At 46.2% G+C, this 22,610-nt stretch overlaps 1 protein-coding gene, 1 long non-coding RNA gene and 4 other non-coding genes across 13 annotated transcripts in view; all 6 read right to left on the reverse strand.

Annotated features, from left to right (window-relative positions):
- rcc1 (regulator of chromosome condensation 1) overlaps positions 1-5,883 on the reverse strand; it is a 29,548-nt gene extending 23,665 nt beyond the window's left edge. Inside the window, exons 1-2 of one of the 3 annotated variants that reach the window (XM_072548284.1) lie at positions 5,707-5,883; positions 3,293-3,386 (exon numbers count right to left, since the gene is read on the reverse strand). In XM_072548284.1, coding sequence (XP_072404385.1) covers positions 3,293-3,371 — 79 coding nt within the window. In that variant the 5' untranslated portion in view covers positions 3,372-3,386; positions 5,707-5,883. Of the gene's footprint in view, positions 1-3,292; positions 3,387-5,290; positions 5,408-5,689 lie in introns of those variants that run through there. The other 2 variants (XM_072548283.1, XM_072548285.1) reach the window with 2 other exon arrangements.
- Positions 5,884-10,813: 4,930 nt separating this feature from the next.
- LOC140453532 (uncharacterized) lies at positions 10,814-18,019 on the reverse strand. 6 transcript variants are annotated; one of them, XR_011952418.1, is made up of 6 exons: positions 17,983-18,019; positions 17,157-17,229; positions 15,156-15,234; positions 13,657-13,796; positions 13,191-13,269; positions 10,814-12,493 (listed from the first exon to the last, which is right to left on the reverse strand). It is a non-coding gene; the product is annotated as an uncharacterized lncRNA (long non-coding RNA). The 6 variants fall into 6 exon arrangements; XR_011952417.1 differs by having other exon boundaries at positions 17,960-18,004; XR_011952420.1 differs by having other exon boundaries at positions 17,973-18,002.
- LOC140453748 (small nucleolar RNA SNORA73 family) lies at positions 12,940-13,152 on the reverse strand. The gene has a single exon (XR_011952483.1). It is a non-coding gene; the product is annotated as a small nucleolar RNA SNORA73 family (small nucleolar RNA).
- Positions 13,384-13,598, reverse strand: LOC140453746 (small nucleolar RNA SNORA73 family). The gene has a single exon (XR_011952482.1). It is a non-coding gene; the product is annotated as a small nucleolar RNA SNORA73 family (small nucleolar RNA).
- LOC140453745 (small nucleolar RNA SNORA73 family) lies at positions 14,901-15,115 on the reverse strand. The gene has a single exon (XR_011952481.1). It is a non-coding gene; the product is annotated as a small nucleolar RNA SNORA73 family (small nucleolar RNA).
- On the reverse strand, positions 15,349-15,564 carry LOC140453744 (small nucleolar RNA SNORA73 family). Its single transcript, XR_011952480.1, has one exon. It is a non-coding gene; the product is annotated as a small nucleolar RNA SNORA73 family (small nucleolar RNA).
- Positions 18,020-22,610: the final 4,591 nt, after the last annotated feature.

Below are 22,610 nucleotides of genomic sequence, written 5' to 3' on the forward strand. Positions count from 1 at the left end.
TTTAGGTCTGCTATGTGGAAGACACCTTTGTCAGCACAAAACACAACAAATTAGAAGAAACCCACAAACACATAAAACAACTTCCTTACCTGTATAAGTTCACCAAAGAGGAAAAGAACAACAGACTCCCCTTCCTCAATGTCACGATAGAACGCAAAGCCGATGGAGAGCTAAAGACCAGTGTTTATAGGAAAGCCACACACACTGACCAGATATTCAACTACAGGAGCAATCATCCTAAAACCCACAAATGGAGTTGCATCAGGACATTTAAAACAGGCTACAAGATATGGCGGCACCCAGGAACTAAGAGAAGCCAAGGAAAGACACCTGTACGAGGTATTCAGGAACAATAGGGACCTGATAAGTGCAGTCTACCGATTCCTACACAACTGACCTAAACAAGACGACACAACACGTCCAGAAATTCGAGCCATCCTTCCATACATTAAAGACTACTCTGGCCCCTAGGTATCAGAGTAGCCCACAAACCTACCACCACACTGAAACAGCTGCTGATGAATTTAAAGGACCCTATACCAACAACCAGCAGAACAAAATGCCATATATAAAATACCCTGCAAGGACTGCAACAAACATTACATTGGACAGATGGGCAGAAAATTAGCCACCAGGATACATGAGCACAACTAGCCACCAAAAGACATGACTAATTATCACCAGTATCCTTACACACAGACAAAGAGGGACACCAGTTTGACTGGGACAATACATCCATCCTGGGACTGACTAAACAGACACACACAGGAATTCCTAAAGGAGTGGCATTCAAACCAGAACTCCACTAAACAAACATGTCAATTTGGACACCATTTACCAACCTCTCAGGAAAACAACCACAAGTGATATCACCCACCAAAACAGACCAAGGCAGATAAATTGTAAATGGGACAGAACACCAGCGCTTCATCGGAGGCTCACTGATGATGTTACCCAAGCATGGTGACAAAAATGTCTGACAGCACATCTACCAGCTCAGCAAGCAAACTTACAACCAGAGAAACTGTAACACAGAGCACCTTGTTAATAAAACCAGGGAATGGGGCAGCTGGAGAAAAAAAAAACGGGACAACTCAGGTCCCCGAGTGAGGTCCCACACTTGTGATGTAGGAGGGTAGGAGCAGTGTGATGCACGGAATGTCATGGCACCGGGAAACATTTACAAAACAAAAACAGTCAACTTCATCAATAGAGTGTGCAGATGTCATAAAGCAGGTGAATGATGCTGAAGCAGTTTCAACAGTCACAGCTGACTATTCTATTTCAAGAATCTTGAACATCAGAGTTTGTCTAAGAAAAAATTAACAAACAGCAAAATTCACCACTGACCTTGGAGAAACTAATGTGGAAGAGCTCACAGCAGGGAAGCAGCTAAGTGGCTTTTTAAAGTGTAACCTTACAGTTTTTTTAAAAATAAAGAGTGAGTAGAATGAGTTACTTTCAATTATGCTTTATGGAGATGGTCTTGTTTAAACTTTAATGATGTAACATACAGGTATGAAGTTAGCCTGAAGCAGTGTTTTTTACAGCAGTAAGACTAAGCTATTTTCTTGGTCTATAGATTATTAAGGCACAAAGATGGCCTTTAGTAGAGTGATGTGCTCTTCCTGTCAGATGTGAGATTTAGAGAGAGGTCTCATGTTACTGATTATTATGTCTGCAGGAAGTAGTTTGGTTGCAAATGCTATTGGATCACGTGGATCAGTTGGAGCGGCAGTTAGAGGCAATGCGGAATTTACAGGAGCTGGGGGTGTGATGGATTGCAGTTGCAGGAAGGGAAATAAACTCCAAATATAATCAGGTACAAGGGTTACCTCCAGGAAAGGTAGGAGAGGGAAGCAGGTAGTGAAAGAGTCTCCTGTGGCTATCCCTATCTCAAAAAAGTATGCTATTTTGGAAAATGTAAAGGGTGATGGACCCTCAGGGGAATGTCGCACTGAGAACCAGGTTTCTGGAACAGACACTGGCTCTAATGTAACAAGTAGTACATCAGGTTCCAAGTGATCGATTGTGATGGGGGGGCTGTTCAGTTAGAGGCACAGACAGATGTTTCTGCTGCCAACAGCAAGAATTCAGATTGGTGCGTTGTCTCCCTGGTTCTAAGATCAAGAATATCTCAGAGTGCAGAATATTCTCAAAGGGGAAGGGAATCAGCAGGAGGTTGTTGTACACATTGGAACTAACAACATAAGAAGAGAAAAGGATGAGTGGGGAGGGGAGAATATTGGAAGTTAGGCAGGAACTTAAAAAGGAGGTCCTCGGGGATAATAATATCTAGATTACTACTGGTGCCATGGTGTACAAGAAAATTTTCTGATTCAGAATGTGGATGTACCTACTAGTGAAGATGCAAAGCTTGACCTAATCTTGGGAAATAAGGCAGGGCAGGTGATTGAGGTGTCAGTGGGGGAGCACTTTGGGGCCAGTGCATTGATACTTGAATCATCAATAGCCTCAGGTGAGGTGGCAGAAGACTGGAGGTTGGCTAACGTGGTGCCATTATTCGATTTGGTTCCAATCTCTCTGAAAAAAAACTAGTGGATGAAATGGCAAAAAAAAACAGAAAACACTACACATTGCTATTTCCACATTATATTTACAATATGTTTGTTAATGTTTGCCAATAATAATTTCCACTTGCACAGAGTGTATAAATTTACTCCAAAGACCTATCTCCAACACAGGATGCAATGCAGTATCAATGTGATGAAACTGTTGACTTTCATGAGATTTTAGACAGGAAGGTTCTGCTTTGGCCACTATTTTAACACCAGCTGAAACAACACACACCATTAAAAGTTCATATTCCAAAACTTTTCACCTGAAATCGTCCTTCTTTTTAGATTAGAAAATTGTAACCAAATGCTTGCAGAACTTGGAAATATAACTCCAAACTAACCACTGTTGTGATTTAACAAGTTTTTTCCTTTAGGGAATGTGGGTCACTGAATATTTTTAAGGGCAGAGGGAGACTGATTCCTTGACTGAAAAATATCTGAGGTTATTGAGGGTAGATACAATTTGAGTTTGAAACAAATTGATTAGCCATTATCTTATTGAATGGTACAGTAGACTCAAGAGGCCAAATTCAGCTCTTAATTCACAGCATACAAATAAATCAATCTACCTCAGTTAAAGAAAGAGAACAGATTGAATATTTAGTTGAAGCAAAAAGTTTAAAATCAACCCACACAAAATGGAACAACAGCATGTATAAATCCAGGCACATTGCAAATTGACTAGAGTTCACAAAGAGAATGAACATACTCACTCTTTAACTTTTTAGTTTCATCACCTCCTGTTCCGTCCTCATTAACTTTTGACCTTTTCACTGATTTTTTTCCTGGCATTGTATTCTGATACTCCTGTCAAGCAATAACAAACCCTGTTAGTGAAATACATATGTAGTGACTGAAAATGTCTGACATTTAACTACACCATGTTTTTGTGATGAAAGCCATAAGAGTTATACAGCATGGAAATAGACTCTTTGGTCCAACTTGTCCATGCCGACTAGATATCCTAAACTAATCTAGTCCCATTTGTCAGCACTTGGCCCAAACCTCTCGAAATCCTTCCTATTCCTGTATCCATTCAGATACCTTTTCAAATAATACTTAACTCTTCTGGCTGCTCATTCCATACACACACCATCCTCTGCATGAAAACAACATTCCTCAATCCCTTTTAAGTCTCTCCCCTCTCACCATAAAGCTATGCCCTCTAGTTTTGCACTCTCCTACCCTGGGGAAAAGACCTTTACTATTCATCCCATGCCCGTTATGATTTCATACAAGTCTATAAAGTCACCCCTCAAACTTCGATGCTCTAAGGAAAATAGCTCCAGTCTATTCAGCCTCTTCCAATAACTCAAACTCTCCAACAGTGGCAAAATCCTTGTAAATCTTTTCTGAGCCATTTCATGTTTAACAAAACCTTTCCGATAGCAAGGAGACTATAATTGAACATAGTACCAGTACCCCCACTTTTCGAACGTACGCTTTATGCAATTTTGCTTTTACAAAAGACCTACATTAGTACCTGTTTTCACAAATCCAAAGAGGATTTTTGCTTTTACAAATACACTTGCACTTAAGCCATTTCCAGCTTACAAAAGGATTCCTGGGAATGCTCTAATTTTGGATAGTGGGGGCTACCTCTGTTCCAAAAGTGGACTGACCAATGTCCTGTACAGTTGCAACTCCTAAACTCAATACACTAATGAAGGCAAGTGTGCCAAATGCCCTCTTCACCATTCTGTCTACATGCTTTGTCCGGCAATACTCTCCAGAGCCCTGCCATTAATTGTATAAGTCCTACCCAGTTTGCCTTACCAAAATGCAACAAATCATTTATCTAAATTAAACTCCATCTCCCACTTTTTGGCCCATGCATCAGAACACCTAGAAATGTTCAAAGTTCCTTGATCTATAATATCCAACAATCACTATGACTACGACTGCTTCTCTAAGTAATGGCTGCTTCACTGGTGCAGCATTTTAGTAAGTTACTTATTCAGGAACAAAATCCAAGATTGACGCACTCTTGTGTCTTATGATCTGCAAGATATAGCTGCAAATCACATGCTACATCTTAAAGAGCACAGACTTACAGGACAACAGACCATTCTGCCCATCATACACCTCTGCAGGCTTGAAGCAGTCCCCATAGCCCAACTCTGTCTCCTACAACATTTCCCTTCGAGTTTACAGTCAATTCCTTTTACTATTGAATCTCTTAAGTGCCCTTTAGGGACAGGATACTCCAGATCATCGTACTGCACTGCATCAAGGATAAAACAAAATCTCCTCACCTCTTTGGTTCTAAGGGCATTGCATCAAACTATAAATTCTGTGTCTTACCATCTTATACTCCACAACCACCTGATGAAGGAGCAGCGCTCCGAAAGCTAGTGCTTCCAAATAAACCTGTTGGACTATAACCTGGTGTTCAGTGATTTTTAACTTTGTCCACCCCAGTCCAACACTGGTATCTCCAAATCATGTACGAAACGTACATTTTTTTCAAAAACAAAATGAATTATCCTAAGCTCCGCCCTCGTATAAAAGTTGGGAAAAGTACCAGCTCTGAGAAACTTGTTGAGGACCTCCCTCCCTCCCACCCACCCACCCAAGTATACTCAAGATCTGACCCTCTCCGCCTCATCCACAAAGTTGGCAAACTTTTTAATAAATCCAACCATCCAGAGAGAATGGCGAGACTGAGTTAATGCACACACACACACACAGAGGGAGAGGAACACACTAACAAACAGCGCGGAGTGAGGGCAAGGAGATGGTTCTGCAGCACCAGGCCCCAGTCAGGACCTTCCCAGCCCAATAACCCGGGCACCACGGCGGGGGGAGGGGGCAGCTTTAAAACTCCCGCGGCCAGACACACACGTCTCCCCACCCGCCCGCCCTCTCTCTCAGGTGTTTAAAAATTATCCAACTTTATTGACAAAGCGAATTAACGCGGACACAACACATTTTCGAGCTTGTTTTCAACTCAAGGGTAAGGCCAGGCCGGAGCCGTCGCGCTGGCAGCAACTTTGGGGGGGTGGGGAGGAGAGGAAAGAGACGGGGGGCCGCGGTCTCCGAACATTCCAGAACATAACCCCCCCACCCCGAGGGGTCCATGACGGTGTTACACGGAAGCACATATTTACCATTTCCTCTGACTGACCTGGCGGAGAGCACGCTCCTCTCTGTCCGTCCGTCACTCACTCACTCTCTCTCTTGCCTTTTCTGTCTCTGTCACTCACTGTCTATCTCTCCCCCACTCACTCTCTCACATTCTCTCTCTCTCTGGGATCCTCTCCCTCCCGGTTCAGGCAGCGCCTGCGCACACGGCACACTGGAACCCGCGCGCTCCCACTGACCCGAGCGGAGCGCGGCCCCGGAGGGACAGAGACACCCCCCCACCTACCGAGGGGGGAGAGAGAGAGAACCCCCCCACCTACCGAGGGGGGAGAGAGAGAGAACCCCCCCACCTACCGAAGGGGGAGAGAGAGAGAGAACCCCACCCCCACCGAGGGGGGAAGAGAGAGAGAACCCCCCACCGAGGGGGGAGAGAGAACCCCACCCAGGGGGGAGAGAGAGAGAGAACCCCAGCCCCACCCAGGGGGAGGAAGAGAGAGAACCCCACCCCCACTGAGGGGGGAGAGAGAGAGAACCCCCCACCGAGGGGGGAGAGAGAACCCCACCCAGGGGGGAGAGAGAGAGAGAACCCCAGCCCCACCCAGGGGGAGGAAGAGAGAGAACCCCACCCCCACTGAGGGGGGAGAGAGAGAGAACCCCACCCCCACCCAGGGGGGGGGAAGAGAGAGAACCCCACCCCCACCGAGGGGGGAGAGAGAACCCCACCCCCACCCAGGGGGGAGAGAGAGAGAGAACCCCAGCCCCAACGAGGGGGGAGAGAGAGAGAACCCCACCCCCACCTAGGGGGGGGGGAAGAGAGAGAACCCCACCCCCACCGAGGGGGGAGAGAGAGAGAGAACCCCAGCCCCACCGAGGGGGGAGAGAGAGAGAACCCCACACCCACCCAGGGGGGAGAGAGAGAGAGAACCCCACCCCCACCGAGGGGGGAGAGAGAGAGAACCCCCCACCGAGGGGGGAGAGAGAACCCCACCCAGGGGGGAGAGAGAGAGAGAACCCCAGCCCCACCCAGGGGGAGGAAGAGAGAGAACCCCAGCCCCACCCAGGGGGAGGAAGAGAGAGAACCCCACCCCCACTGAGGGGGGAGAGAGAGAGAACCCCACCCCCACCCAGGGGGGGGGGGGGGGAAGAGAGAGAACCCCACCCCCACCGAGGGGGGAGAGAGAACCCCACCCCCACCCAGGGGGGAGAGAGAGAGAGAACCCCAGCCCCACCGAGGGGGGAGAGAGAGAGAACCCCACCCCCACCCAGGGGAGAGAGAGAGAGAGAGAACCCCACCCCCCACCGAGGAGGGGAGAGAGAGAGAACCCCACCCCCACCGAGGAGGGGAGAGAGAGAACCCCACCCCCACCGAGGAGGGGAGAGAGAGAGAACCCCACCCCCACCGAGGAGGGGAGAGAGAGAGAACCCCACACCCACCCAGGGGGGAGAGAGAGAGAGAGAACCCCACCCCCACCGAGGGGGGAGAGAGAGAGAGAACCCCACCCCCACCGAGGGGGGAGAGAGAGAGAACCCCACCCCCAGCCAGGGGGGGGAGAGAGAGAACCCCACCCCCACCCAGGGGAGAGAGAGAGAACCCCACCCCCACCGAGGAGGGGAGAGAGAGAGAACCCCACCCCCACCGAGGAGGGGAGAGAGAGAGAACCCCACCCCCACCGAGGAGGGGAGAGAGAGAGAAACCCACCCCCACCGAGGAGGGGAGAGAGAGAGAACCCCACCCCCACCGAGGAGGGGAGAGAGAGAGAACCCCACCCCCACCGAGGAGGGGAGAGAGAGAGAGAACCCCACCCCCACTGAGGAGGGGAGAGAGAGAACCCCACCCCCACCGAGGGTGGGGGGGAGAGAGAACCCCACACCCACCCAGGGGGGAGAAAGAGAGAGAGAACCCCACCCCCACCGAGGGGGGAGAGAGAGAGAGAGAGAACCCCACCCCCACCGAGGGGGGAGAGAGAGAGAACCCCACCCCCACCGAGGGGGGAGAGAGAGAGAACCCCACCCCCACCCAGGGGAGAGAGAGAGAACCCCACCCCCACCGAGGGGGGAGAGAGAGAGAACCCCCCACCTACCGAGGGGGGAGAGAGAGAGAACCCCCCCCCCCACCGAGGGGGGAGAGAGAGAGAACCCCCCACCTACCGAGGGGGGAGAGAGAGAGAACCCCACCCAGGGGAGAGAGAGAGAACCCCACCCCTACCGAGGGGGGAGAGAGAGAGAACCCCCCACGTACCGAGGGGGGAGAGAGAGAGAACCCCACCCCCACCGAGGGGGGAGAGAGAGAGAACCCCCCACCTACCGAGGGGGGAGAGAGAGAGAGAACCCCACCCCCACCGAGGGGGGAGAGAGAGAGAACCCCACCCCCACCGAGGGGCGGAGAGAGAGAACCCCACCCCCACCGAGGGGGGAGAGAGAGAGAACCCCACCCCCACCCCCACCGAGGGGGGGAGAGAGAGAACCCCACCCCCACCGAGGGGGGGAGAGAGAGAACCCCACCCCCCCCAACCACCCCAGGGAAGTGAGAGACCAGGACACCCCCCCCCCCCCCAACCACCACCCCAGGGAAGTGAGAGAGAGACCGGGACACTCTTCCCACCCCAGGGGAGTGAGAGACCGGTACCGAGACACCCACCCCAGGGTGGTGGGGGTCCCGGTCTCTCTCTCCCCTGAGGTGTGGGTTGTCCGATCTCTCTCGCTCCTGGGGTGGTTGGGGGAAGGTTCTCTCTCCCCCCTTGGTGGGGGTGGGGTGTCTCTGGGGAAAGTTGACAGAGAGAACTGGGTCGTGGCTTTTGCCCAAAATGTTGATTTCACTGCTCGTTGGATGCTGCCTGAACTGCTGTGGTCTTCCAGCACCACTAATCCAGTATGAGAGAACTGGGTGTTCAGGCTCATTGTGCCACAAAGGTGGCAATGCTGGTCAATAGAGTGGTCAAGAAGGTATGCTGCATGCTTTTCTTCATTGGTCGGGGTATTGAGTACAAGAGTTGGCACATATTAGTTGTATAGGTCTTTGGTTTGGCCACATTTGGAATACTGCATACAGTTCTGGTCACCACATTATGAAAAGGATGAAGATGCTTTGGAGGGGGTGCAGAGGATATTTACCACAATGTTGCCTGGTATGGAGGGCACTAGCTATGAATAGAGGTTGAGTACATTAGGATTATTTTCATTAGAGAGGTTGAGGGGAACCTGATTGAAGTGTACAAAATCATGAGGGATAGAGAAGGGTGGATAGCAAGCAGCTTTTTCCCCAGAGCGGGGGACTAGAGGTCAAGAGTTAAAGTGAGAGGGGTAATATGTGCAGAAAGTTCTTTACACAGAGGGTGGTTGGTGCCTGGAATGCATTGCCAGCAGAGGTGGTCAAGGCAGACATGATAGCATCATTTAAGATGTATCTAGACAGATACATAAATCGATAGAGAGCAGAGGGATGCAGATCTTTAGAAAATAGGCAACAGGTTTAGAGAGGATCTGGATAGGCACAGGCTTGGAGGGCTGAAAGGCTGTTCCTGTGTTGTAATTTTATTTTTTGTTCATTGGAACCGTGAGGCATTAAACTGACTTTTTTCCCCTTACCATAGATTACTTGCTATCTCTCCTTTTTATGTATTTTAAAAGGGGATTAGAGTTTTAATTAGTTCTTGCGTGTCGATTGTATCTCAGATTTTCCCAGACACACTCCATGTCCATCCAGTAATACATGCAAACAGCAAAGGCAGTAACTGTGCAGGTTCACAGCTGTCAGGGAAGTTTTTCTCTCTCCTGCAGTGCCTACCCATGTGCTGCCTTTGTCTGTTCGTCTCCCTTTTTAAAAAGACGGTTTTGACTTTTTCTCCAACATTCCAAAACAACGCAACTGCATTTAAACAGTAATTGCTGCTCCTGGAATTTGAGAAATCACCTCCAAACACCCAAAATACCTCAAAAAAGCCACCTGGTACAGCTAGAATTTTTTCCCCCCCCAATCCTTCATCTTGGAAAGAGAGAAATGCTCCAAGCTTCCTTACATTGCCTATACACTTTGGCTGGCATTCAGTGTGCTGCTACCCTTATGAACTCATACCAAGTCCCACTTCATAGATGTGCAGCATAGAAACAGACCCTTTGATTCAACTCATCTATGATGAGATATCCTAAACTGACTTAGGATCATTTGCCAGCATTTGGTTCATATCCTTCTGAACCCTTCCTATTCATATACCCATACAACTCCCTTTTTAAAAATGTTGTAACTGTACCAGCTTCGACCAACTCTGGCAGCTTATTCCACAGAACCCGGTGAAAAAAATTCAGATGTTGGTATTTGTCAACAAGAAATGTCTTGGTTTTGAAGTACTCAGCCTGGTTTTCAAATCCTTCTCCATCCACACCTGCTACAACTCATTGGGGTCACGCATTATAAAATCAAACCCCCATCATATTAAATGAGAAAACTCTGAAGGTGTTCTCAGCCTAGTCTACCCTGCTGTGAGACAAAGGTTCACAGTTGGTGCAGAAAAGCTTCAATACCTTTGTAACTGGCCTCTTGAATACAAGTTTAATTACACCATTTGCACTGTCTTGCAGCTCAAGCTCATAACTACCTGTTTCAAGGCACTCAAAAATTGGCCATGACAAAACATCTTGGTCATCTGCCCCAATATCTCAAGCTTCTGCTGTTATTCAAATTATTCTCTAATGCTCCTGTTTGATGTTGGGACAAATTTGTGTTATCATTGATACTAATGTTAGCATAGGGTTGCCTATTGCCCATAAATTCACATTCCAATGGTAATATGGACTTCATAACAAGAAACAAAAGCACGCTTCAAAGCCTGTCCCACAGAAAGCATCACTTGTAGTTGATGCCAAAAAGGAGTAAAGTCAGGTAAATAAAAGGTAGGTTTCATACAGATCAATGAACTCACAATGGTAGAACAGCTTCAAGCAGCTGAATCATCTGTTCAAAGCAGGGAAAAAGTTTTTTAAAAATTAATCCCAGTGAAACCGAACTGCATTACCTTTCACCATGAGGACATTCAAAGCCCATTACAGCCAAAACAGCCTTTTTGAAAGATGGTCACTTTGAAACAATTGAATGGAACGAATCCAGGTGGAAAATCAAAAGTAAACAATAAACAACTGCAATGGGGAACAACAAATCTGTTGCATTTTAACTTTATTTACATAGATCATATACAGTGAGAAAGTGAGGACTGCAGATGCTGGAGACCAGAGTTGAAAAGTGTGGTGCTGGAAAAGCACAGGCCAGGCAGCATCCGAAGAGCAGGCAAATCGATGTTTTGGGCATAAGCCCTTCTTCAGGAGTGAGGCTGGTGTGCCAAGCAGGCTGAGATAAAAGGTGGTGGGGGAGGGGGGGGCAAATTTGGGGAAGGGGCGCTAGGAATATGATAGGTGGGCGATGGGCTGGAGAGGGGGTAGAGGCAGAGAGGTCAGGAAGAAGATTGCAGGTCAAGAAGGTGGTGCTGAATCTGGGGGTTGGGACTGAGATAAGGTGGGGGGGGGGGGGGGAAAAAGAGAAAAAGAGGGAGAATGAGGAAGCTGTAGAAATCTACATTCATCCCGTGTGGTTGGAGGATGCCTAGGCGCAAGATGAGGCGCTCTTCCTCCAGGTATTGTGTGGCCAGGGTCTGGTGATGGAGGCAGCCAAGGACCTGCATGTCCTTGGCAGAAGGGGAGTTAAGTGTTCAGCCACGGGGTGGTTGGTGTGGGTGTCAGAGGTGTTCCCTGAAACATTCCACAAGTAGGACCGAGAGGTAGCACCAATACAATCATTGATGTAGCGAAGGAAAAAGATGGGGGATGGTGCCAGTGTAGCTGCAGAAGATGGACTGTTCCACATATCCAAAGAGACAGGCATAGCTGGGGCCCATGGCTACTCCTTTGGTTTGGAAGAAGTGGGAGGATTGGAAGGAGAAGTTGTTAAGAGTGAGGACCAGTTCAGTCAGTCGAAGGAGGGTGTCAGTGGAAGGGTTGGGTCGACAGAGGGGAAGAAACGGAGGGCTTGGAGGCCTTCATGATGGCAGATGGAAGTGTACAGGGACTGGATGTCCATCATGAAGATAAGGCGTTGGGGGCCAGGGAAGCGAAAATCATGGAGGTGGAGGAGGGAGTGGGTGGTGTCCTAAATGTAGGTGGGGAGTTCTTGGACTAAGGGGGACAGGACAGTGTCAAGGTATGCAGAGGTGAGTTCAGTGGGGCAGGAGCAGGCTGAGACAATGGGTCAGCTGGGTTTATGGATTTTGGACAGGAGGTAGAAACGGGCAGTGTGGGGTTGTGGGACTATGAGGTTGGAGGCAGTGGATGGGTGATCCCCTGAGGTGATGGATGGTCTGGTGGTAGGAGGTGGGGTTATGGTCATGGGGACATGGAGAAGGTGTCCATGAGTTCATGTCAAGCTTCAGCAGTGTAAAGATCGGTGTGCCAAGCTACCACTGCACCTCCCTTGTCTGCCGGTTTGATGGGGAGGTTGGGGTTGGAGTAGAGAGAGAGGGCTGCACGTTGAGAGGGAGAGAGGTTGGAGAGGGAGAGAGGGGTGGACAGGTTGAGGCGGTCAATGTCGTGGCAGCAGTTGGATATGAAGAGATCAAAGGCAGGTAAGAGGCCAGCACAGGGTGTCCAGGTGGATGGGGTGTGTTGGAGGTGGGAGAAGGGGTCAGAGGGGCAAGAATCCTGGTTGAAGAAATAGGCACGAAGGGGCAGAAGAAATGCTCGATGTCTAGCCGCATGTCGAACTCCTTGATCCGGGAGCGTAGGGAAATCAAATTCATTCAAACTCTTAATGGCACTCATGCCAAGTAGCACAACAGTTGAAGCACTACCTAAAATAAATCAGATATAACAGATTAGTAAATATACAAAATCCAAATATCTATTTAAACATCTTTCCAAAACATCCTAACAGCACCTAGAGATTGAAATAGCTGCCACTTATTCAGCCTGGTGCCAAAACAGTTTAAAATCAAGAAATACACACTTCCATACAACAGAATATGGAGTACTAGTGTGACAAAATCTAAAACACCTAAAAATATTTTTAAAAACTCAAGACACAAGATAAATGTATGCTCCACTACTTAGGTTTCTGGCACAATCACATTCAGTATCTCATTTATCCCTCAATCAGATGAGAGTTGCCAAGTTTGACAAAAGGCACAGTGCATGGCAATGTGAAAGCTTTGCATTTTACTTTTCTCACCAAGGTTATTTGCTAGCTTGACTGCACAAAACAAAAAAGATGGTCATATAAATATTTAGATCTTCACTCATTTGTGTTCTACATGGTTAATCTCCAGTCACTGCTCAGAACACAAAGCTCTAGGAATATACAGGATGTCATCCTCATTAGCTCTAAGCCAGGGACGTGCTTTTTCTCCAATGTTGTGGAACAGGACTGTGCGTCACGGACTGAATGTCTACACTCCCATATGCCACACAGCCAGAGCCAGACAAGAGCAACCTTGCTGGATGCCCACATTGGGTCTTCAATTTCTGAAGTCAGGCAAGAAAAAACCTCACCTGCACCATAACTGATTTAGTTGCAACATTCCCGCTTTTCAGCCTCTTCCTCATTCAGGATGGAGAAAATACAGCCTCACTGCAGAATAAGCACAGTTGATTAATGATTAGAGAATCTTAAGCACAGATCATTGCAGGACATTGGCTTGCCATTACAACAATCCAGACCCAAAATCTAATATTCCTTTTCATTAACTGTACCCTGCATGGTTTATCTCCTCAGTCACCTCACACACTGAGAAGGTCTAGGAATATACAGGATGCTGTCCTCACCAGCCCAAAGGCTGGGGACATACATGCTCTCCAACGTTATGGAATGGGACTATACGTCATAGACCCAAAGGCCTACGCTCCCATGCGCCACACGGACAGTCAGACGAGAGCAACCTCGCCAGATGCCCACGTTGGCTCTTACACAAAAAGAAATCCACTATTGAATTTTATTTACAAAAATGGTAATTGTTACCTGGAAAATCAATTTATAGACTTCTATCAACAAGGCTAATATTCACATTAGGTGCTCATCTCTAATTTCACATCCAACTCTTCCAAAAATGATCCCGACGACCTCATCAAAAATCAGTCAGCCGTCTTCAAGTGTTGGCCCTGCAAAAGACAGTTGTGTAAAATTTGCAACTCTTCCACAATCACCGAACCCACACAGCTGTCAAAAGGTCAATTACCTCCAAAGTGATAACAATGCTCCCTCAGTAATCAGTGAGCTTGCATTCAGAATGAAAATCAACAGTCCCCTAATTTGTAACTGAAGTAGTGACTTGAGCACCATCAGCTTGAAAACATTTATCTGAACTGTCAGGAATATTTGAATTCAGATTTCATAAACCGGAATCATATCGTTGGAATAGCAACAGTTAAGCAGTAATTTATTACAGATATTTAAAGATTTTTCAAAAGAAATCAACATGATAAATAGATGTTCTTCCTGCTAGTGTACTCAAGTAGTGTAAAGAAACAGCATTAAAATCAGTTGGGACTTGAGATCAGGAAAAGCATCTCCAAGATAGTCGAATTGTGAAACTCTCCCTCAAACAGTAGCAGATGCTACTTCAATTAAATAATTTCAAATCAGATTCAACACAACAGCCTACTTGTTTCTTTGCTGCCCCATAAAGCTCAATTTAATAAATACCCAGACTCCCCAATTTACTGTTGCATTTCCATGACAAACAAGCAGCAGAGCATTAAATCACACCTGGTATTTCTCATGACAATGAATTGCTTCTTTCAAAGTTCACTGATACATGCAACCTCATGACATCCTGGTAAGATTAGTGTTAATACCTCCCTCTGGGCACTAGGTTTCATGCCAAAATCCTGTTGTCAGACTTGACTCAAATGAAAACAAATATGCAGACCGCCAAACTGCTCACATTGTGGGCATACAGTCCAATATCAGTTCTAAATTGGTACTTCAAATAGATCTTTAAATGGAAATACGTCAACTTCAGTCAACTATTAACTGAATTTATATATTAAAGAAATCAAGATTCCCTAATCAGTCAGCATAACTGAAGTTCCTTATTTCCTGCCAAAATACCCACTGCATCTTCTCCAAGGCCTTAAAACATTTTCCAAATTTTGGCAGTCAAAATTGGACAGTGAGAAATGTATTCATTCCAAAGAACCTGACTGATCCACGCTTCCAGTTTTCAAAATTCCTGAAGCAACAGGATTGTGCTCCTAATTTAAACTTGTGGCCTGCATGGTTAATCTCCACAGTCACTGCTCAGACTGCAAAGCTCTAGGAATATACAGGATGCCGTCCACACCAGCTGGAAGCCAGGGACATGCTTTCTCTCCAATGTCGTGGAACGGGACTGTGCGTCACAGACTGAATGTCTACACTCCCATGCGCCACACGGACAGAGCCATACAAGAGCAACCTTGCTGGATGCCCACATTGGGTTTTCAATTTCTGAAGTCAGGCAAGAAAAAAAAACTCACCTGCACCATAATGGATTTAGGTTCAGCATTCCTCCTTTTCAGCCTCTTCCTCATTCAGGATGGAGAAAATACAGCCTCGCTGCAGAATAAGCACAGTTGATTAATGATTAGAGAATCTTAAGCACAGATCATTGCAGGACATTGGCTTGCCATTACAACAATCCAGACCCAAAATCTAACATTCCTTTTCATTAACTGTACCCTGCATGGTTTATCTCCTCAGTCACCTCACATACTGAGAAGGTCTAGGAATATACAGGATGCTGTCCTCACCAGCCCAAAAGCTGGGGACACACATGCTCTCCAACGTTATGGAACGGGACTATACGTCATAGACCAAAGGCCTACGCTCCCATGCGCCACACGGACAGAGCCAGATGAGAGCAACCTCACCGGATGCCCACGTTGAGTTGACTCCTTCAAAAACATGGCACAAGATTTCTCTCCCCCAAACAATATCCATTCCCCACCTATCCTTACTTTCAACCTCTCCTTATTCTGGAAGGAAGAGTATCTTAGTGCAGTAGAAACATTGAACCAATCTCCACAGAATGATTGGTTTGAGGACAGGCCAATCTAGTCTCAAATCTACCAGAATGTTCATTTCATGATTAATTGTAGCCTGCATGGTTCATCATACACAGAGTTATCATACTTTGAGAAGTCTAGGAGCAGACAGAATGCAACCTCACCAGCCCAAATGCTGGAGACACTTGCTTCCCGACATTATGGGAACAAGACTATGTCATTGATCAACAGGCCTATGCTTCCATACGCCAAAGAGGAGGGCAACATTGTAGGATGCCAACATTGGAACACCCGAATGAAACGTTATGGGCCTTAAATAAAAGCTAAAATGTTGTTATTTTTAGACATTTCAAATAAATCTCTCCCAAAAGTATAAAGAACCTCCGGATATCCAACATTTCCATGGGCATGCCTAAACCTAGGGAGGTGCATATATTTACCACAAATAATCTTGCAAACAGACAAGGCATGCAACTTAGCCTGAAAGCAAATATCAGCATGTCCATTAGCTACCCATTAGGAATATCAACTGAACTGGTGGCAGATCTCATGTACAAATACAGTACTGCATACAAAATTGCAAGGGATAAGAGAGACAGGAGAAAGCTGCCTCCCTTAACCAAATTCAAATACCAAGAATCAATTTCAAGCTGAATGACAGAAGGACTAGAGTTAAAATCACAAAACAACAGGTTTACTTGGAAGCACTAGCTTTCAGAGCAATGCAATCTGAAAGCTAATGCTTCCAAATAAACCTGTTAAGACTATAACCCGGTGTTGAGAATTTTAAACTTGTTGGGCTGTGGCGCACTAACTGCATGTACAAATCAAGGATTAGAGGGGACTGGAAGAAAAACTTGCATGGACAAGACTGGTTGAATGGTCCACCTCCATGGTTCAATCTTCCAGTCAGGTCTATCCTTTCATCCCTCAATTTGCAAATAGAGAACACCTGCAGATCAGACCATGCAGGATCAGCCTAGATTAAGACAAGTTCAAAAGAAACCATTAGGCTTCACCTTTACTTATGGTGCTAATATGGATCAAATGAATAAAACCCCACCTTGTCAAGGTGGTTCACAAGACCAATCAACACTCAATGCTAATGAAAAACCACATTAGCAGACATTTCATTCTCAAGTCAGAGCGTCACTGATCAATTTTATAAACCAAACTTCTGACCAGGTTAAGTTCCAATCCATTAATTTGAATAATAAAAGCTAGACTGGCATCTGAGAACAATGTTTTAGATACTGATTCCATAGCCAGCTTTCAAAGTGAAAGGGAACTGCTGCTGGCATCTTGAGCAACCAACATTTCCCTATATTGGTAGTCTATGCAACACATATTGGATGACAGCAGGCCCGCTGCATCAGCGATTATGTAGTATAAAGAACTGCAATAAGCCAGTTAATTGGACAGTTTAACAGTTGAGAGAAGAGAAAAAAAGACACGATAAATACTGAAATTTACCTCATTGTATACTGGTCAATGTCATGACTAGATGCCAGGATCCAGCAAGTACTGGTTTCAAGACCCCACTGCACTGTGTAAAGTAACACAAACATAGTTAATATACTTGAGCAAGCTGCGCACACAGCAGCCCCAACTTACTTTTTCTAAACTGAAACCTAACCCCACCACAGAAGTTACATTTAGATCATTGCCAAATATGCCTTAAACCTAACCATCTTGCACAAAACCGTCCGAATTCTAGATCCAAGCCCACAAATCTGGCTTATGAACGGAAACGAGCAGCAAACCTACACTTCGTGCAAGTCGAAAAGGTTGGCGCTGGAAAAAAACAGGTCAGGCAGCATCCGAGGAGCAGGAAAATCGACGTTCCGGCCTTTTATCAGGAATCATACCCAAAACGTCGACTCGCTGATGCTGCCCTTTACCAGCGCCACAATTTTCGACTCAGAGCCTCCACAGTCCTCAGTTTCTCCTACATCTGGTGCAAGCCATCTGTAAAATGCCCCGTTGGGTAAAATACTTGTTCTGCTTTGCTTTTGCAGGAGCAGGTGTTGCGCCTGTGCCTCCAGGTCCCATTCATTCCCAGCACGTGGTCGCTCCGCCCACGTGACTCCCGCTCATCCGGGCCCCCCCGCCCGGCCTTCAAACAACCGACACAAGCCGTTCCCTGAGGTCCCGATCGCCAGCGGAGGGGCGCGAAATTAAAGCCGGTCCCCACCCTTCCCTCCTCGTGGATAAGCCAGGGCAGCATTCGACCGCTACTCAGCCACCTCCAGCCGCGCCCTGCCCATGGCGCTCACCAACACCACTCACTACTCCCCACCTTCCCCCATTGCGTCCTCTGGGCGAAAAGATCGAGCTCCGCCCGCCTCGCCTTTTTATAGGCGCGCCTGACCAACGAGTTTTCTAAGCGTCGGAGAGCAACCTGCTTCTAAACATCCGGCCTTGCCCGCCGCAGCGCCACCCCATGGCCTGGAGTACCATTGATCCCAGAACTATTACTGCTTTCTGATGCTGTAGTTGACAAATGTTTCAAGGCAGGAAGTTACTTCCAATTCCATGGATTCACGTAAAATATTTTACATGTTAAAATGCTGCAACACACATCACAGGAATGTTATCACATAACATTTGATATTTGCCAAGTCAGGAAATTTTAGGACAGATGAACAAAAGGCTGGGTCAAAGAATAAGGTTATAAGAAACATTGTGTTGAAGCGAGGTAGAGTGAGGAAAAGATTATGTTAAAGAATTACAGAGTCTAGGTCCTCAGTAATTGAAAATATAGCCACCACTGGAAGAGCGTAGGACTATAGGAGGTATGACATATATACAGGCCATTCAACCTTATCATCCAATGCTCATGTTTACTGTCCGCCAGAGCCTCCTCTAATCTTCCCTCATTTGACTTTATTAATATAACCATTTATCCCCTCACCAGCATACACTGGTATAACCAGTCCTTGAATCATCCAGTATATTCACTTTCAGTCACTAGTGGATTTATAAAATGGCAGGGGAAGGCTTCAGGTGTGATTCCCAATGTCTTCCCCACTGCCACAGAATATTTTCTAAAGTGGGGTTATCAGTGCTGTTGCCTGCCACTGAGCAGAGGCAAGCAGTGAATAAATTAAGGCCATTTCCTACTTCCATTGCCATTTTAACAAGTGAAGAACCCAGCAAGTTCAATTTCCCAGTAGGTTCCTGAGGTGATGGGGGGGGGGGGGGGGGGGGGGGTTGAGGGGATGTGAGTCTTTCTTTCTAATTTGCACTATGACTCACGAAGAGACATTCCTGATGAAGAGCTTATGCTTGAAACATCAACCCTCCTACTTCTCAGATGCTGCCTGACCAGCTGTGTTTTTCCAGTGCCACATGTTTTAACTCTGATCTCCAGCATCTGCAGTCCTCACTTTTCTCACTAAGAGATCAGCCCTATGACAGTTGAGATTTCTGCAGCTGCCTCCAGAGAGTACATCCCTCCAATCACAGGCCCGGAACACTTTATACAATTCCCACCCTTTGTTGGGAGAATGAAAATGGAGCTGCCCTTTCCTCTTTCCTAAAGCTTCAGCAGTAGCCAAGTGTCTCCGTGGTGCTGCCAAACTGCTGTGATTGGGCTGTCGGTCTCAGTGACAGGCTGTCAAGCATATTAGGGTGGTGACTTCTTAATTGGCTGCCACAGATAAGAAGCAGGAACAAAGCAGAGAATGAGATAGGACTGATAAATTAAGTTGCATTTATTTCAGTTCAAGAGGCCTAACAGAGAAGGTAGGCAAACACAGGGCATGGTTGGGAATATGGGACTGGGAAATTAGAGCAATTACATAGATGTGGCTCAGGATGGACAGGATTGGCAGCTTAATGTTCCAGGATACAAATGCTGTAGGAAGGATAAAATGGGAGACAAGAGGAGGAGTGGCATTGTTAAGGAGAAGTGACATTGTTGGTAAGGGATAATATTACAGCTGTATTTAGAGAGGATATTCCTGGGAATACATCCAAGGAAGTTATTTGGGTGGAACTGAGAAATAAGAAAGGCTTGATTACCTTATCAGGATTGTACTGTATACCCCCAATAGTCACCAGGAAATTGAAAAACAAATTTGTAAGGAGATCTCAGTTATCTGTAAGAATAATAGGGTGATTATGCTCAGGGGTTTTAACTTTCCAAACATAGACTGGGACTACCATACAGTTAAGGGATTGGATGGAGAGGAATTTGTTAAGTGTACAAGAAAATTTTCTGATTCAATATGTGGATGTACCTACCAGAGACAGTGCAAAACTTGACCTATTCTTGGGAAATTAGACAGGGCAGGTTGACTGAGGTGTCAGTGGGGGAGCACGTTGGGGCCAGTGACCATAATTCTATTAGTTTAAAAGTAGTGATGGAAAAGGATAGACTGGATTTAAAAGTTAAAGTTCTAAATTGGAGGAAGGTTAATTTTGACAGTATTAGGCAAGAACTTTTAAATGCTTATTAGGAGCAGATATTTGCAGGTAAAGGGATGGCTGGAAAATGGAAAGCTTTCAAAAATTAGATAAGGAGAGTTCAGGGACAGTATATTTCTGCAAGGGTGAAAGGGAAGGCTGGTAGGTGTAGGGAATGCTGGGTGACAAGAGAAATTGAGGTTTTGGTTAAGAAAAAGAAGGAAGCATATGTAAGGTCTAGACAGTAGAGATCGAGTGAATCTCTAGAAGAGTATAAAGGCAGTAGGAATATACTTAAGAGGGAAATCAGTAGGGCAAAAAGGGGACATGAGATAACTTTGGCAAAAAGGGTTAAGGAGAATCCAAATGGATTTTATAAATACATTAGGGACAAAAGGATAACTAGGGAGAGAATAGGGCCCCTTAAAGATCAGCAAGGCAGCCTGTGTGAAACCGCAGGAGATGGGGGAGATAGTAAATAAGTATTTTGCATCAGTGTTTACTGTGGAGAAGGCCATGGAAGATATGAAATGTGGGGAAATAGATGGTGAATCTTGACAAATGTCCATATTATAGAGGAGATGGTGCTGGATGTCTCAAAATGCATAAAGGTGAATAAATCCCCAGGACATCATCAGGTGAACCCAAGAACTCTGTGGGAAACTAGAAAACTGATTGTTGGGCCCCTTTCTAAGATATTTATATCATCAATAGTCACAGCTGAGGTGCCAGAAATCTGGAGGTTAGCTAATGTGGTGCCACTATTCAGCAAAGGTGGTAAGGAAAAGCCAGTGAACTATAGACCGGTGAGCCTGACATCAGTGGTGGGCAAATTGTTGGAGTGAATGCTGAGGGACAGGATGTACATGTATTTGGAAAGGCAAGAACTGATTAGGGATAGTCAACATGGCTTTGTGTGTGGGAAATCATCTCTCACAAACTTGAATTTTTTGAAGAAGTAACAAAGAGGATTGATGAGGGCAGAGTGGTAGACATGATCTATATGGACTTCAGTCAGGTGTTCAATAACGTTCCTCACAGTAGACTGGTTAGCAAGGTTAGATCACATTGAATACAGCGAGAAGTAGCCATCTGGATACAGAACTTATTTGAAGGTAGAAGACAGAGGGTGGTGGTGGAGGGTTGTTTTTCAGATTAGAGGCCTGTGACCAGTGGAGTGCCACAAGAATCAGTGCTGGGTCCACTGCTTTTCATAATTTATATAAATGACTTGGATATGAGCACAGGAAGTATTGTTAGTAAGTTTGCAGATGACACCAAAATTGGAGATGTTGTGGACAGCAAAGAAGGTTACCTCAGAGTGGAAAGGGATCTTGATCAGATGGGCCAATGGACTGAGGAGTGGCAGATGGAATTTAATTTAGATAAAAATGTGACATGCTGCATTTTGGAAAGGCAAATCAGGGCAGGACTTATACACCTAATGGTAAGGTCCTTGGGAGTGTTGCTGGACAAAGACACCTGGGAGTGCAGGTTCACAGTTCCTTGAAAGTAGAGTCACAGGTAGACAGGATAGTGAAGATGACATTTGGTATGCTTTCCTTTATTGGTCAGTGTATTCAGTATAGGAGTTGGGAGATTATGTTGCAGTCATACAGGACATTGGTTAGGTCACTGTTGGAATATTGCATGCAATTCTGGTTTCCTTCCTATCAGAAGGATGTTGTGAACCTTGAAAGAGTTCAGAAAAGATTGACAAGGATGTTGCCAAGGTTGGAGGATTTGAGCTACAGGGAGAGACTGAAAAGGCTGGGGCTGTTTTCCCTGGAGTGTCAGAAGTGAGGGGTGACCTTATAGAGTGGTATGGGTAGGGTAAATAGACAAGCTCTTTTCCCTGGGATGGGGAAATCCAGAATGTGATGGCGTAGGTTTAGGGCGAGAGGGGAAAGATCAAAAGGGACCTCAGGGGCAACTTTTTCACGCAGAGGGTGGTGTGTGTATGGAATGAGTTGCCAGCAGAACTGGTGGAGGATGGTACAATTGCAACATTTAAAAAACATCTGGATGGGTATATGAATAGGAACAGTAAAGAGGGATGGCAAATGGGACTAGATTAATTTAAGATAGCTGGTCGGCATGGACGAGTTGGACCGAAGATGCATGTTGTGCATCTCTATGACTGCCCCCATGGACCTGCTAGCCATCAAGGACGTCCTGAACTCATGTTAAATTCTGGTCAAGGTCTTTACAATTGAACTAATAAACAATCTGATAATGAAAATGATATGAGGCAGGGGATCCAAGATGGCGGCGATCTAGGAAGATCGTGTAGTAGATCTCCACCCACAGCGCAAACGGACTTCCCAGCGAATTCTATAAGGAATTTATAAGCATATTGTCAGGCCCGATGCTCAACATGTTCAATGACTTGTACAGTTATTATCGTCTCCCACCATTTCTAAGAAAGGCCAATATTTCACTTATTCTTAATAAAGGGAGGGTCCTGGAGGACTGTGCTTCATACAGGCCCATTTCATTCTTAAATGTGGACTTCAA

Source organism: Chiloscyllium punctatum, chromosome 27 (assembly GCF_047496795.1).
Source record: "Chiloscyllium punctatum isolate Juve2018m chromosome 27, sChiPun1.3, whole genome shotgun sequence".
In the NCBI taxonomy this organism is placed as follows: domain Eukaryota; kingdom Metazoa; phylum Chordata; class Chondrichthyes; order Orectolobiformes; family Hemiscylliidae; genus Chiloscyllium; species Chiloscyllium punctatum.